General features: G+C 36.8%; 1 protein-coding gene across 1 annotated transcript in view; it reads left to right on the plus strand.

The window, feature by feature from the left end:
• Positions 1-16,445, plus strand: part of LOC140140956 (monocarboxylate transporter 10-like) — a 35,341-nt gene that overhangs the window by 12,863 nt on the left and 6,033 nt on the right. Inside the window, exons 2-3 of the mRNA XM_072162722.1 lie at positions 11,475-12,112; positions 15,079-15,448. Coding sequence (XP_072018823.1) covers positions 11,475-12,112; positions 15,079-15,448 — 1,008 coding nt within the window. The remainder of the gene's footprint in view (positions 1-11,474; positions 12,113-15,078; positions 15,449-16,445) is intronic.

Genomic DNA, 16,445 nt, shown 5'->3' on the forward strand with positions numbered 1-16,445 from the left:
TGTTTAATTTTAAAACATGCCCCCACAAAATTGATTGCCTCCCCCTTGCGACGTACAAAAAATACCCCTTCCCCTTTTGGCTTTCTTGACCCAAAAGGGGGCTCATATTGTACATCGGCTTTATGCGATGTACCTTTGTCATGATAACCTCAAGCCCTAATGGTTGACATCATTATTATCACACTGGATAATCAGGGAAGTGCCTGGATAATAGCCTAAAAGAGATTTAGAATATTTCATTGTTTCGTCAATTTATTTGGTTGTTGTTTATGTAAAGGCTATTGTAAACAAACAAGCAAACAAACAAACGCATATGGTATACCTAACACTAGGATCCAAAACATGCGCATCTATCAGGACACAGTTCTTTACCTCCCATACATTTGTACATTCATTGAACGACCTTCGTAACTTTGGGTACAAAAACTCATACTCTGCAACTTGAGGTCAAATTTTGCACTATGATTGTTTGATTGAGGTTATTGGACTATGCTATTGGGATGAGGCCATTGTGGTCCATAAGGCGTATGTTGGCACAACCATCCTCTCGTGTTCATTCCTCTCGTGTTCGTCATTTATCTGCTCTGTCGACAATATCATTAGAGAGGCCACTTCATCTCATAAAAGTGCTCTTAAAGGAACACTGTCGCAAAAAATGTGGACTATTCCAGAAAATAGTTGCATACCCCATAATTTTTTTATAGAGGAGTTTGGATTTCCGATTTGTTGTCAGTCGTGATTGTTGGAAATCCATTCCATATTACACCCCTATGGAAGTCACGACCTTATAATCGTCCACACAGGGAGTGTGAATTTTAAATGGGGTACCCTGAATGGGTGGCTCCATGTGAAATACACACCTCCTTATGCGGGCCGGGAGATCAGGTCATGCACGTCTTCCATATAGCATATACATAGGGGGCATATGGATTTTACCTGAAATAGCCAGTGGCGGCACTACTAGGGGCAAGGGGCATCCCCCTTAATGCCCCCCCCCCCAGTTTGCGTTCCCACATTTTAAAGGCAAAAACCTCAAAATTTTAAAAACGTTCCACTTTTTGTGGCAATTTTTTGCAAAATTGGATGACTTTGCCCCCGGCCCCCGAAAAATAATACTTTTTGTTTTGGATGGATGTGTTTATGAATATTACCTGGGATAGTTTGTTTTGACTGTCATCTGGGACTCATCCAAGATTATATTTCATCGTTATTCAACACAATAGCAAAGTGATATTTAAATCATCTGATATAAATAGAAGATAAAAGACGATTGACTTCCCAGGGTACTGTTTATAAGTCATATTTACTCAAACAGAAACAAATAATAAAGCATGTTGAAATGTCGTTCACGTGATTTTAGGCATGGGCAATATTCTGTTATGACATTGTCAACTAACATGGTCCAGAAACAGCTATAATGTTCACATACTGCAGTTACTGTCCGTTTTCCTATACACAATACACAGTGCTCTCACCATTGACGCGTGACCCCTACAAATGATGTACGTTGCAAGAATGGGCACTTGCCTAGTTAACATCACTGTGTGAAAAATAACCAGCCAATATGTTAGGTATTCTCCAAACTTCTAGCAAATATATTTCTCTAACATGACCTAAAATTACAGCTAGGTTAGATGTTCAGAAATAGTCGCACTTTTGTAAAATATGAGTGAGGGCAAGGCATAGCTAGCCAACTCCCCGTGTTAATTGAATGGAGATTTGACCGAAAATATTGGTATCGGACTGCTCACTTCTGAAGGATGCCACAAAAAAACGGTACAAGCTACATCTGAACTATTCTCTGGCAATCATCATGATGAGTGTCTTATATAGTATGCCGAAATTGGGTACTGTAGGTGATTGACAAAGGGTCGCACTTTTCTGATAAATAAGTGACAGTGAACATGAAATATCAGCGCCCATAAACCCAAGTTAGTAGCTAGTTAGTGGAGGCCGTCACGGGACTGATTATTGATTATTGAAGTGCCTTATTAATAGATACGCACGATTTAGGGCAAGAAAAACAAACCGGGACACTTTTGGAGACATCATCATCATCATCATCATCATCATCATCATCATCGACATCATCATCATCATCACTTTCTACATTTTTTCTAAACAACATAGGGCCTACCGTTTTAATAAGATTTTTTCTTGAAATGCATGTAACTATAATTATTGTTTAGAGCGTGATGAAATAAAACATCACGATTTTCATCACAAAACAAATATAATGCATAAGAAATCGTTTGTTTTAGAGCGTGATGATGAAATAAAACATCACGATTTTCATCCCGAAACAAAGTAATACATAAGAAATCAATTTTTCGTGAGTGATGAAATAAAACATCAAAATTGTCATCACGAAACAAAGTAATACATGAGAAATCGTTTGTTTTAAAGCGTGATGAAATAAAACATCACGATTTTCATCACAAAACAAAGTAATAGACCTACAAAAGAAATACATTTTTCGAGAGTGATTAAATAAAACATCACGATTTTCATCACGGAACAAAGTAATACGTAAGACATCGTTTGTTTGATTGCAATCAACCGCGACAGTTCGTCTCACACACATAACAATGCACTGCGATCAAATAGGTTGATGACAACATTTGATTGAATGGACTGCACTGCGCCATGATTACGTGCACCGGTTCAAATCCTTTGTTTGGAGCCAATCAATAATTTCACGTACAGCCTCTATGCAAATTAGAGTTTACACACGCTGCAGCTGGGGTAATCGACCGAAGCTGGTTGCCGTTAGTGATCGAATGCATGAGCTTATTTGCTTTACTGAATCGATTTACTGGATTAATTTCCTGTTAACTGGGTTTAATGCCACAAAGGTCGAATCGCCTTTGCCATGGACCATGACTGCATCATGTGTGGTATTTTAAAACGTTTTTCATCAATCATTAGGCCCTAATGTTTGTCAAAGTCTCATCTTGTAGCTATCTGCATTTGCACACAAAAATAGATCAAAAACAGTTCCGTGCATGGAGAGTTTTGGAGCCTTGCGTGCATTCGATCCCCGTAATATATGCATGATATGTGGCTCACTCTTAAGGGATCTAGAATGAGCGTTTATGGCGTTTCGACAGTATTTTTGTCGGACATGAGAGCACCTCAGACGTATCGAATTGCATTCTGAATACGAAGCATGTTTTTCTGATATCAAATAATTTTCATTTTTTGAAATTCACGATATAATACAAATTTTATGACAAATTATTAAAATTTGATATTTTTCACATTTTTGATATTATAACAGTCCTCGAATTAAATTTTATAAATCTGATGATATACATGTATTCTTAAAGTGTATGTAGCTGGGAGGAAAAGCCGACGATCAGTTTAAAATTTTGACCTTTTATATTGAAGATATGGATTTTTTCCCCAAAAGACCTTTTTTTTTTTTTTTTTTTTGGTGTTTTGAGGAAAAAAATCCATATCTTCAATACGAAAGGTCACAATTTTCAATTGATCGTCGGCTTTCATCCCACCTACATACACTTTAAGTATAAATCATCAGATTTATAAAGTTTACTTCAAGTACTGTTAAATATCAAAAATATCAATTTTTAATGATTTGCCATAAAATGTGTACATTGCGAATTTCAAAAAATCAAAATTATTTGATATCAGAATGACATTCTTCGTATTCAGAATGCAATTCGATATGTCTGATGTGCTCTAATGTCCCAAAATAAATACTGTCCAAACGTTCATACCCCACCCCTTAAGTTTTCTCAAAAATCAAACCTTAAAAGTGTGGTATGTATATGTAGAAGGAAATTTACTGAGAATTTCAATTAACAAATCGATAGGTTTTCTTGAGTTAAAGAGGAAAATGTTAAAAAATTCTCCACATAGTAAAACTTAATTAGTCAAAAAAGGTCCAATTCGACTCAGTCATACAAGATATAATTTTGTTATTCAAGAAAAATAATGGCGAAATAATGTAGGCCTTTTTATAATGCTAAAAGAACAGGAATAGCATTTCACATTAATTTGCATAATTTCAACATATTTTTATGACTTATAATTTACATGACTAATGGTGAATTTATGAATTTGTGATTTATCGTAATTTAATTCTTAAAATTATCTCGTCAACAACATAATAGTCTGGATAGTGTATTTAAGCTTAAAACTCTAATTTAATTAATGTGTGCACAATTGATAGATTTTCACATCTGATCTTTTCAGTCACCCTACTCCCTCTCTTTGTTAGCTTCCCAAGTCGGGGTTCGCTATCAATAAACTGGTAGATTCCAAAATCAGAATTGTTCAGTATTAAAGTGAGCCATTATAATTATGCAAGATAATGTTGCATTCAATTACTTTTATTGTCACTAATCATCTGATATTTTTTAACTCTTTATGACCATTTTACTGTTGAATACTTTAATTTTAATAAACATCAGTATAATTTTGAGTTCAACGAAATGGGTTCATCATGACTAATAATAACATATTTTTAATAAAATTCGACTATGGCATAGTCTAACAACATAATAACTCACTCATTATGCATGCTCGCTTTTTTATCTCGTCAACTCGTGGCCTCACAGAGTTACCGTACAAGTAACATTGCCACATCTGTCAATGTCTGTGCTAGCAGCAGTGGCAGGCATAAGGACACCATTCACACCAAATTATCTTTGAACCAAAATCATTATTTTCTTCTTTTTTTTATGTATTTTGGTCTGATTTTGTCACAATTCATGCAACTTGTAAATGTCATTTTGGTGAATTATATATTTTGCATATAGGCATAAACGGTAACAACGAGTATGTGTCGGCCAATACACAATACGGCATAAGTTTGTTTGTATAAAGATAACATGTTTATAGATTTGTCTTATCTATATTTAGACTTCGAGATATGATGATGATGATGTTAGGTCAACTGTCTTGCTGGATGAGGAGTGCATCAAGGCCGACGATCAGTTTAAAATTTTGACCTTTTATATTGAAGATATGGATTTTTTTTTCCCAAAAGACCTTTTTTTTTTGGTGTTTTGGGAAAAAATCCATATCTTCATTACGAAAGGTCACAATTTTCAATTGATCGTCGGCTTTTCATCCCACCTACATACACTTTAAGTATAAATCATCAGATTTATAAAGTTTACTTCAAGTACTGTTAAATATCAAAAATATCAATTTTAATGATTTGCCATAAAATGTGTACATTGCGAATTTCAAAAAATCAAAATTATTTGATATCAGAAGGACATTCTTCGTATTCAGAATGCAATTCGATATGTCTGATGTGCTCTAATGTCCCACAATAAATACTGTCCAAACGTTCATACCCCACCCCTTAAGTTTTCTCAAAAATCAAACCTTAAAAGTGTGGTATGTATATGTAGAAGGAAATTTACTGAGAATTTCAATTAACAAATCGATAGGTTTTCTTGAGTTAAAGAGGAAAATGTTAAAAAATTCTCCACATAGTAAAACTTAATTAGTCAAAAAGGTCCAATTCGACTCAGTCATACAAGATATAATTTTGTTATTCAAGAAACATAATGGCGACATAATGTAGGCCTTTTATAATGCTAAAAGAACAGGAATAGCATTTCACATTAATTTGCATAATTTCAACATATTTTTATGACTTATAATTTACATGACTAATGGTGAATTTATGAATTTGTGATTTATCGTAATTTAATTCTTAAAATTATCTCGTCAACAACATAATAGTCTGGATAGTGTATTTAAGCTTAAAACTCTAATTTAATTAATGTGTGCACAATTGATAGATTTTCACATCTGATCTTTTCAGTCACCCTACTCCCTCTCTTTGTTAGCTTCCCAAGTCGGGGTTCGCTATCAATAAACTGGTAGATTCCAAAATCAGAATTGTTCAGTATTAAAGTGAGCCATTATAATTATGCAAGATAATGTTGCATTCAATTACTTTTATTGTCACTAATCATCTGATATTTTTTAACTCTTTATGACCATTTTACTGTTGAATACTTTAATTTTAATAAACATCAGTATAATTTTGAGTTCAACGAAATGGGTTCATCATGACTAATAATAACATATTTTTAATAAAATTCGACTATGGCATAGTCTAACAACATAATAACTCACTCATTATGCATGCTCGCTTTTTTATCTCGTCAACTCGTGGCCTCACAGAGTTACCGTACAAGTAACATTGCCACATCTGTCAATGTCTGTGCTAGCAGCAGTGGCAGGCATAAGGACACCATTCACACCAAATTATCTTTGAACCAAAATCATTATTTTCTTCTTTTTTTTTATGTATTTTGGTCTGATTTTGTCACAATTCATGCAACTTGTAAATGTCATTTTGGTGAATTATATATTTTGCATATAGGCATAAACGGTAACAACGAGTATGTGTCGGCCAATACACAATACGGCATAAGTTTGTTTGTATAAAGATAACATGTTTATAGATTTGTCTTATCTATATTTAGACTTCGAGATATGATGATGATGATGTTAGGTCAACTGTCTTGCTGGATGAGGAGTGCATCAAGGCCGACGATCAGTTTAAAATTTTGACCTTTTATATTGAAGATATGGATTTTTTTCCCCAAAAGACCTTTTTTTTTGGTGTTTTGGGAAAAAAAATCCATATCTTCATTACGAAAGGTCACAATTTTCAATTGATCGTCGGCTTTTCATCCCACCTACATACACTTTAAGTATAAATCATCAGATTTATAAAGTTTACTTCAAGTACTGTTAAATATCAAAAATATCAATTTTAATGATTTGCCATAAAATGTGTACATTGCGAATTTCAAAAGTATGTGTCGGCCAATACACAATACGGCATAAGTTTGTTTGTATAAAGATAACATGTTTATAGATTTGTCTTATCTATATTTAGACTTCGAGATATGATGATGATGATGTTAGGTCAACTGTCTTCACACATGGTACTGAATTTTGACAGCATATGTCAAACTAAACCAAATTGAATACTTTTGTCTTGATGCAACCACAGATCCTAGAAATTTTCCAGGATCTGTGATGCAACGTCCCTCTTCCACTCTTGTTTCAACGTCCCTCTTGCTCTTCCACTCTCGCCATAATTTCTACATAATTGGTAAAAGGCACTGGTGATAGGAGACATCCTTGATGCACTCCTCATCCAGCAAGATCGATTAAAAATATTACACAGTTCTTTATTCTCAAATAAATGGTCAATGGCGGTGAAAGCATTACAATTTAGAGGGAGGAGCCCGGGAGGGGGACGAGTCTCATCAACTATACTTGAATTTTCCGGGACTTTTTTGTGAGCTTCTGTGAGATGTGTGCATGAAATAGATTATGGTGCAAATAGTGAACAGTTTTAGAAAATATGTGTGCACAAAAAAAAAATCAGATTTTTCAGATTTTGTGACATTTTAAGGTAATTTTAGCCTCCAGAAAAGAAAAAAAAACGCCCGACCGACCGACCCTTCTTGAAAGGTCCGTCCGCCCGTAGAACATGTTTTTCTCTCGTCGCCTTACTTACTTTTATCATTGTGATGTATTTCCCTTTTTCAAACAATTGTGTACTATTTTTTTAACTTTAACTTTTAATTTAAAGTTCAAAAAATAGTACAAAAAGGTCAGTCTGGTTCACTGAAGGTACATGCGACACGAATGCAAGGTTATTGTCTTCAATGCCGGGTAAAATAATTAACACCACAATTGGACTTGCTGTCGAAAAGTACAAAGGTTTCAGATTTAAATTATTTACTTTAATTGATACAAAGCTGTACTATCTATTACTGCCTATTGAAATCTGCAGATAAATTCAATATGATAAGAAAGCCCCGAACCATCTGTTCCGTTGAGGTCAATTGTTTTAAGGTTATAAAGGCTAGGCTTTACAATCATAATGACAATGAAACATGTGATGATGGCGACCATAAAGGAGCAATTTACCTGCAGGTTTATCAGTATGTCTTCTATTGTGTATGAAACTCCATTCTGCAATAGCTGCCATATGTTGCTGGAATGCCTGAATTTAGAAACTTGCCAACTTTTTGACTCGCGCAAAATGTGAGCTAAACCGAATATAAAAGTGACTTACCTGTGCCTACCGGAGTACATGGAGTACGACACGCGTCTGTATCAGTGGGGGTTTTATCGAAAAACTGGGGTCATTCAATGGTCGGCTCCAAGAAAATGGAGGTCATTCAGTGTGGGATCCCAAATTGGGTGTCATTGAATGTGAAAAAATAACTTTCTGGACCAAAATGTGCAAAACTGTGTTCGAAAATTTGCAATTTTGAAGCTAAAATGGATATAAAAATGTTAAATTTGTTGAAAATGCGCGCTTCCATTCCGCGCAAAATTGGGCAGATTTGGTGTAAATTTCTTTTGTGTAAACTTCTGAAAAAATGGGGTTATCGGGTGACAGATTTGCAGGAAAATATGGGTTATATTGAGAGGCAAATACGCATGCCAATATATGCGAGTGCTACAAAGACCCAGACACTGAGACAGCAGACGAACCACGCAAGTTCACGAACGGCATATGGACTTCCGAATCTCCGTCCGACTAGAACCGTTGACTTTCGTGGTTCGTCTGTTCCCTGACTTTTAAACATCCTATGTTTATAGTTTTTGGCAAAGGAATCCTTTTCGACGGACGAACTTCAAGGACGAACTTATATTGTAGAACTTCCGTGAGAACTTCAGTCCATCATGTCCATAGAGCCAAGGTGGTCTTGAAGGCCGTGTACATATCCTGTCATATCTTATGGATGGAAGTCGGTTTCCTAAAGACAAGAGTTGAATGTCCTTAGTGACTAATGGTCACTGATAGTAATGCATGCATGCCAAACTACAATCTGACTTAATTAATCGGAAATATATATCGCCTAATTGTTTCCTTTTATAGCTTGTTAATTAGAACAAAGTAGGCCTATTCTAGCCATGGCTAGAATGATTAGAACAATGGTTATTTCTCCTTATTCTTATCCTTATTAGGGTGAGATGACCGAAAATGCGTTGCGCTGTCGGCCGGGAGAATATGCGCGGCGAGTATTCCAAACAGCTCCAAACGATGGGCTTGCCTCCTTTGAGGATTCTCTTCCTCTTCCAAAATGTTCCGATAATTGTGTTCAGTTACTTTACAGAATATAGGCCCCCTAATATTGTAGAAATTCTTCTCACCCCCACACGCGTGGTTCGGAAAGTAAAGCTCTTAGCTCCGTGTACAGGAAGAGTCATATCCGTGCACGTTAGGTGTCAGAGCTATAGGGGCCACCCTCCCCGGTTCTGATATCTGTTATCCTCAATCCTAGATTTCAGGATAAGTTGGTGAGGTGCAGTTAGTCTGTCGATACCGTCTTACCTTGCACTGCATTTACGCGTATACGTTAAAATGCCTGTTCCACTCACTATGCAAAAAAAGTTAAAGGAGTCGAACCTGTATTTACAGGACGGAGTGCCCATCTCTCTTGGCGTTGGCGATTAGGCCAGACTCCACCGTGAAATGTTGTTGTGTGGGGGGGGGGGGGGGTAAGAATGCCGGTACCCATTTACACCTGGGTGGAGAGGAGTAATGGAGATAAAGTGCCTTACTCAAGGGCACAACACCATGACGTCGCCGGGGCTCGAACCCGCAACCTTTCGATTATGAGTATGTATGCCAAAGGAATAACAGACAAGCAAAAACAAACTAACAAACAAAAACAGGAAAAATTATTTGGAAATTAACCTATAGTCTGTGATGAAAATGGTGGTGCCTAATGAGATATGCACGCACAAAACGTTATAGGCCATGTAGATTTCTTGAAATATCAAACTTCTTTGTGTGTGGGGGTGGGTGGGTGTGTGTGTTGTTTATTAACAGAAAATGTCATTAAGGGATCTAAAATGAGCGTTTATTGCGTTTCGACAGTATTTTTGTGGGACATGAGAGCACCTCAGACCTATCGAATTGCATTCTGAATACGAAGCATGTCTTTCTGATATCAAATAATTTTCATTTTTGAAAATCACAATATAATACAAATTTTATGACAAATTATAAAAATTTGATATTTTTCAAATTTTTGATATATAACAGTCCTCGAAGTAAATTATATAAATCTAATGTTATATTCTTAAAGTGTATCTAGCAGGGAGGAAAAGCCGACGGTCAATTGAAAATTTTGACCTTTCATATTGAAGATATGGATTTTTTTTCCAAAAAGACCTAATTTTTTTTTTTTTTTTTTTGGGAAAAAAAATCCATATCTTCGATACGAAAGGTCAAAATTTTCAATTGATCGTCGGCTTTTATCCCACCTACATACACTTTAAGTATAAATCATCAGATTTCTAAAGTTTACTTCAAGTACTGTTAAGTATCAAAAATATCAATTTTTAATGATTTGCCATAAAATGTGTATTAAATTGCGAATTTCAAAAAATCAAAAATATTTGATATCAGAATGACATATTCAGAATGCAATTCGATATGTCTGATGTGCTCTGATGTTCCAAAATAAATACTGTCCAAACGTTCATACCCCAGCCCTTAAGTCGTTCAGCCTTTGTTTGAATTTACTGGATTTTATCCACTTTGAACATCTTGAATACTGCTCCCTGATCTTGTGTACACCATACATCCAAAAGGCTAATTATATCGATATGGAATTGGCAGAATGCCGATTTTCGATTCGCCTCTTTAAATTCACGTTACGCATGCATGAATTCTCTTGAACAGGGATCAGACGGTGCGGCACTGCACCGATAACCAATCATGTCTGCCCTCTGGATCTCTACCCTGTCATCAAATTCAAGAGAAGTCATGCGTGACATGAATTTAATAAAGGGACGAATCGGTATTCGGCATTATGCGAAACTCTAGCTTCAACAAAATAGAATTCAGTAATATTAAAGAGTACACTGCAAAAAGCGTGTTTAGGAATTAAACACTATTCTTGCACCACATTCTAAACATGCTTGATTCCTAAACCCTATAGTGGCAGCCAGCCCTGATATATAGCTACTAACCGCTCCATCTCGGGGCACTTGACGTGATGGGGTGTGCAGACAGCGCACTGCAAAAAGTGTGTTTAGGAATTAAACACTTTTCTAAACACTATCTTGCACCATGTTTTTAAACATGTTTAAATGCTACACATGTTAGTTTGATGGAATTTAACACATGATGTTTTGGAATTTGACATTGGTTTTTAGGAATAAAACACTTTTCTTGCACCACATTTCTAAACATGTTCGATTCCTAAACACCAATGTCTAAACACATTTCTAAACATGTTTGATTCCTAAACACCAATGTCAAATTTCCTAAACACAGCCCATCAAATTCCTAAACATGTGTAGCATTTAAACATGTTTAAAAACATGGTGCAAGATAGTGTTTAGAAAAGTGTTTAATTCCTAAACACACTTTTTGCAGTGTATATACAATATATCTAACATTTTTCTTTTTGTTCTTTTGTTCTTCTCTCTTTCAGCTTGGGTTGGTTCCGTATGTGCTGGGTTAACCTTCATGCTGTCTCCATTCGCCAGTGTAGTAACGGATCAATTAGGCTGTCGTCTTGCTGGAGTTCTTGGGGGCGCTCTTGCCACAGCCGGCTTACTCTGCAGTTCTTTTGTACATCGTGTAGAATATATGTATCTAACTTATGGTCTAATGACTGGAGTAGGTTTCTCTATTGCATACAACCCATCGCTATTTATCTTAGGACTTTATTTCAAAAGAAGACTTGGTTTAGCCAATGGTCTGGTTACTTTTGGCAGCGGGATTTTCACCATAGGACTACCGCTTGGAATGAAACAAATTCTGGATGCAGTTGGTTTAGCTAACACGTTACGGGTGCTTGCGGGCATCGCTTTTATTATGATGTTGGGTGCTTTAGTTTTTCAACCAGTGATGACCACAATTGAAATAATCGAACAGATAGAAACAAAATTTTCCGCAGAAGTGGAAAAGGAAAAAAATGAAAAGTTGTCCGGACCAAAGAAAAGGACGTTAAAACAATCTTTGAAGAGAGTGTTTGATACATCTATATGGAAAATCCGGAATTACAGAATCTGGGTAATTGGAATACCAGCTGGGCTATTCGGCTACTTCGTCCCGTTTACACATTTGGTAAGTATAATGTCAAGAGTATCATGTACTTTTATCAGTTTATAATATCGTTTGAGTTTGGCAGACTGCCGAATAGCGATTCGTAGTAATTGGCGAACAGGGTATCTCTGGGAGAGAGACAGAGGGCAGCATACCAATTATGCAACGGTGATTCATCGTGATAAGTGAGCAAAGAGGGCGGCATACAGTGCTTGATCCCCTATCCGATAATTCAAGAGAATTCACGCGTAACACCAATTTAACAAATAGACGAATCGATATTCGACAGTCTGCAAAACTCATAACGATATTAAGATAAAGTATATCGATGGATCCACCAACTTTGAAGACGTTTTCCCTTCTAAACGTACTTCTCGGTTTCTAGCCAAGTTTTCACCAGGCCCAAGTTGCTCTTTTGATCACTAGTTCAATATCCTCTCTGTATAACTTACCCCTATCATCGAAACTAACGAATTTCAGTTAAGAAGTGCAGTGGGTAGATGCACTTATGCGGATGACGTCACAGGGCAACCAAATTTGTAGAGGAAGGAAAAGAACAGTATATTGCCTCATTAACAAGTTAACAAGAGTCGTAACCTTTTAACAGTAATTAAATCGTTCATTTAATGATAACGAAAAGATAATCGCATTGCCAACGGCGTAGCTCAATGACCCAAACCAAAAGTTCAAGTTTATGAATATACAAACATATTAGGGTTAATGCCTTCTGTCTTGACCGACGAGCTTGTTGAGATCTTATAGTGCACATGTCTATAATACTAATTACAATTCCACATAAGTGAACTTTTAATTAAACAATACAACAAATGTCGTGAGATTTGGTTAATGGTACTTTTGATCGAAAGTTGGTTTTGAGGGCGAGTTGATTGCACTAAGATCTCAAACACACCCATCTGTCCGACAGAGTTCGTTAGCGTCAATGGAATGGAAGGGGGGCAATCGGCCTGAATTGTTTTTTAAAAAGTGGATAAAAAAGACATAGAAATAGGCCTATCATTTTGCCGAAAGGTTGGGGACACGTCCCCGAATTAAACCCAATAACTTGGTAAACCCTAATCCTTTCCCTAACCCTAAACTTTACCCTAGCTCTAACCTACATGACCTATATAACCTAAGCCCTGATTCTAACCCTAATCCTATACACTCCAGAGGGCACCTTTAAAGGTTCTTCAGAGAACCATTAAAGGTTCTTCAACCCTTTTCGGACTAACGGAATAATGCATGGACTTTTCCCTGAATTTTGACTTGTAACCAAACAGTTGCACAATCACCGGTGTGCAAGATATGACGTTTCGAGGGATATCTTTATTCGCTTGCTTACATTTCCTGCTAAAGTCAGTAGGCCTGAGGATGAAGTCGCCTAGATATTAATTAATTAGTATCAATCGGCCTACACATTTAACCACGTATAGGAAGTTCAATGACCTTTGATCTCTTTAGATCTACGATTAATTGTAGGCCTGTCCTGGCCGTCGTGATATTGTAGATTTTTAAGCCATTTTAGGCCAATTTTGACCATTTTCGTAAAATCCCCCCGCCCCGCCTGAAAGTCACAATTAGGGCCTACCCCTGTCCTGTCCTTCTTTAGGCCATATTCACCTCATGACAATATTCTTACACTAGGGCCTACCATTGTACTACTCAACCTTCAATATTTTTAATTTTGTATACTTTAAATATTCGCAAGAATTTTCAAAGAGTGCCAAAATTACAAGTCATCTTTATCATGTCTATAAGTGATGATTTTTTTTCACTCAGTTTCCCTATATAGATTCCTGGCCTAGATCAAAGAACGTCATGCCGGTCTCCCCCTAGCAAAACCTTTTAACCACTTTAAACTTGTAGAAGGCAAGCTACAATGTATGTATCTGTATGGCGTGAAGCACGTACGACGTAATAATGTTTTTTATATGAAAAGTGTTTTACACAGCGGAGATAAACCTGGTTTACAAATTCAAAACGAAAAAAGAAAAAGGTTTACGAACGGAGTCCAATGCCAAATTGTTTTTCGCCGAAAACCAGGTTTTTCAGGAACATGATCTTTGAAATCAACAAACCATGCTAGTCTGAGCTAATAGGTATTCCCCTTCAGGAATGTAGTTTTACCAATTTGAAACGCCAAGTTTAACGAAAAGCGTGGCTTTCTCCGTTAAAATAATAATAGGTCTATCTCCATGGTTTTGGGGTTTTATTTGGGGGGGGGTTGTATGTTTTTTCGACTTTCGATCTATACAAACCTTAATCAAGAAATCAGGTTTCTCGTCAGAAATAGGGTTGTCTATTATATAATATCATTGAATATGATGAAGTTGATATCGATGCAGCGAATGTTATTTTGAATTTTATATTTTAAAATTTCGGCATTTCTGCAACGCGTGTTTTTGGCCCTTATTTATTTTTAAAAAAAATCTTTTTCGGCCTGTTTTAGGCCGCACAATAATTGTCCTCGTTTCTATAAGTTGGTAGCAGGGCGCTTGTCAATGGGAAATGGAGGGTCCTCAGTTTGGTACCTGTTTTGTAAAGACTTGCTTCCAGTTATAGGACTAGTATATATTATATCGGAAGTATTTCTGGTGCCTTTCTATTGGTCTTCAGCGGGGTCTTCAGCTCCGGCAGCTCGTGCCAATGATGGCTCCTGATCCCCCTCCTGATGTAGATTTGAAACAAGTGGGCGGATTTTACATGATTTTGCAAAAAAACTAGTCTCTTCCGCAGCCAGTTAGGTTCCACTTGAACCAAACTGGTTGCGGAGGAGGCTAGCAGAAACCTTTGGGAGGTGTGTCAGTACGTCATTCTACTGGACACAATACATTATGTAATCGCAATAATAAAAAACCCTTTAAAAGGGACTTGCTGGGACAAGGTTGTTCACAATCAGAATATCATATTTCTTTTTATGAAATGGTCAAGTGCACAGTTGCAATAATAAACCTTCATTTTTACATCATTCTTATACCACCTTGCAGGTCAAACACACCAATGACATTCTACCAGGTTACAATGCCGAATTGCTCATCACTTGCATCGGTGCCACCTCCGGCATCGGTCGTCTTTTCTTCGGTTACATCAGCGACTCACCACGCATCAAAAACCGTGTGCAACTCCAACAACTCTCGTACCTGATCATGGGCGTTTGTACAACTCTTCTCCCAGTTGCCGTCCATTACGGTACACTGATTGCTATTACGCTAGTCATGGGCATATTCGATGGTTGTTTTGTAGCAATGATGGGACCCGTCGCATTTGATTTAGTCGGCAAGGAGAAGGCTTCTCAGGGTATTGGTTGTGTGCTGGGATTGATGTCATTTCCTATGATGATTGGTCCTCCCATGGCAGGTGAGTTACCAAACAAACAAACAAACAAACAAACAAACAACTTGACAAACAAGGTCATGGGCTAACAGACAAGATAACAATCCGAACAGTTTTTCACCAACAATCAGCGAAGAAAATAGTTGGCACATTGCCTCAATGGTACCATTATAACATAAAGATTCGCATAATTGCGCATTGGGTTCCCTTGACATAACCGTATTATATTAATAGGCAGTATGTGCCCTCCTGCAAAAATCCCACAGCAAATAAGGATCCTTAATTAATTATTGTTTGGATTTTCAGAGGAGGGAGCTATTTGTATGTGAAATTTACCCTTAGGCAAGGGACCCTATTCCATGTGCGCCATTAGGCGAATCTTTACGGTAGTACGGTATGGTGAATGCCATACATACTCCGCCCTGTATCCCATGCACCCTTCCACACTCCCATCTTTCAATGTTGCAAGTCTCCCGGAGACAGATATTCGCCATTATTATGTTTTGTTGCATCCAAGTGTGTAAAAATATTGGATCCAAAACATAATAATGATAAAATTGGATGCTTTACGCCCAATATTTATTGGTCTAATAATTTAAAACTCATAGCTCGACCAATAAATATGGGCTCAATCGATCCAATTTTATATCAAAAGTGTGCTAAACATTTGTTTTTCCTATTTGGTCCTATAGCACTATTGGTGCCCAGTTATAGGTAGCCCTACCGATGACTCTTGCTATCATACCCTGTTGGTGTAATAGATTGTATAAAGCATAATAGTTAACATTTGTATAGTGCTATCGTTTTTCATTTTGATAAAAAATGAAAGCACTGTGCAAATGTTCAGGGTACGATAGAAAGAGCCATCGGCACCTACCGGGCACCGATAGCGCTATAGGGCCAAATAAGATGTGGTGCCTTAGAGCGTCTTTGATCAAAGTGTTCGTTGTAATTACCTTAATTTGCATTATGCTGTTTATAAGTTAATAAAAGACAATATCATGTCACAGTCGAAGTTTCT

The sequence above is a fragment of the Amphiura filiformis genome, chromosome 19 (genome assembly GCF_039555335.1).
Source record: "Amphiura filiformis chromosome 19, Afil_fr2py, whole genome shotgun sequence".
In the NCBI taxonomy this organism is placed as follows: domain Eukaryota; kingdom Metazoa; phylum Echinodermata; class Ophiuroidea; order Amphilepidida; family Amphiuridae; genus Amphiura; species Amphiura filiformis.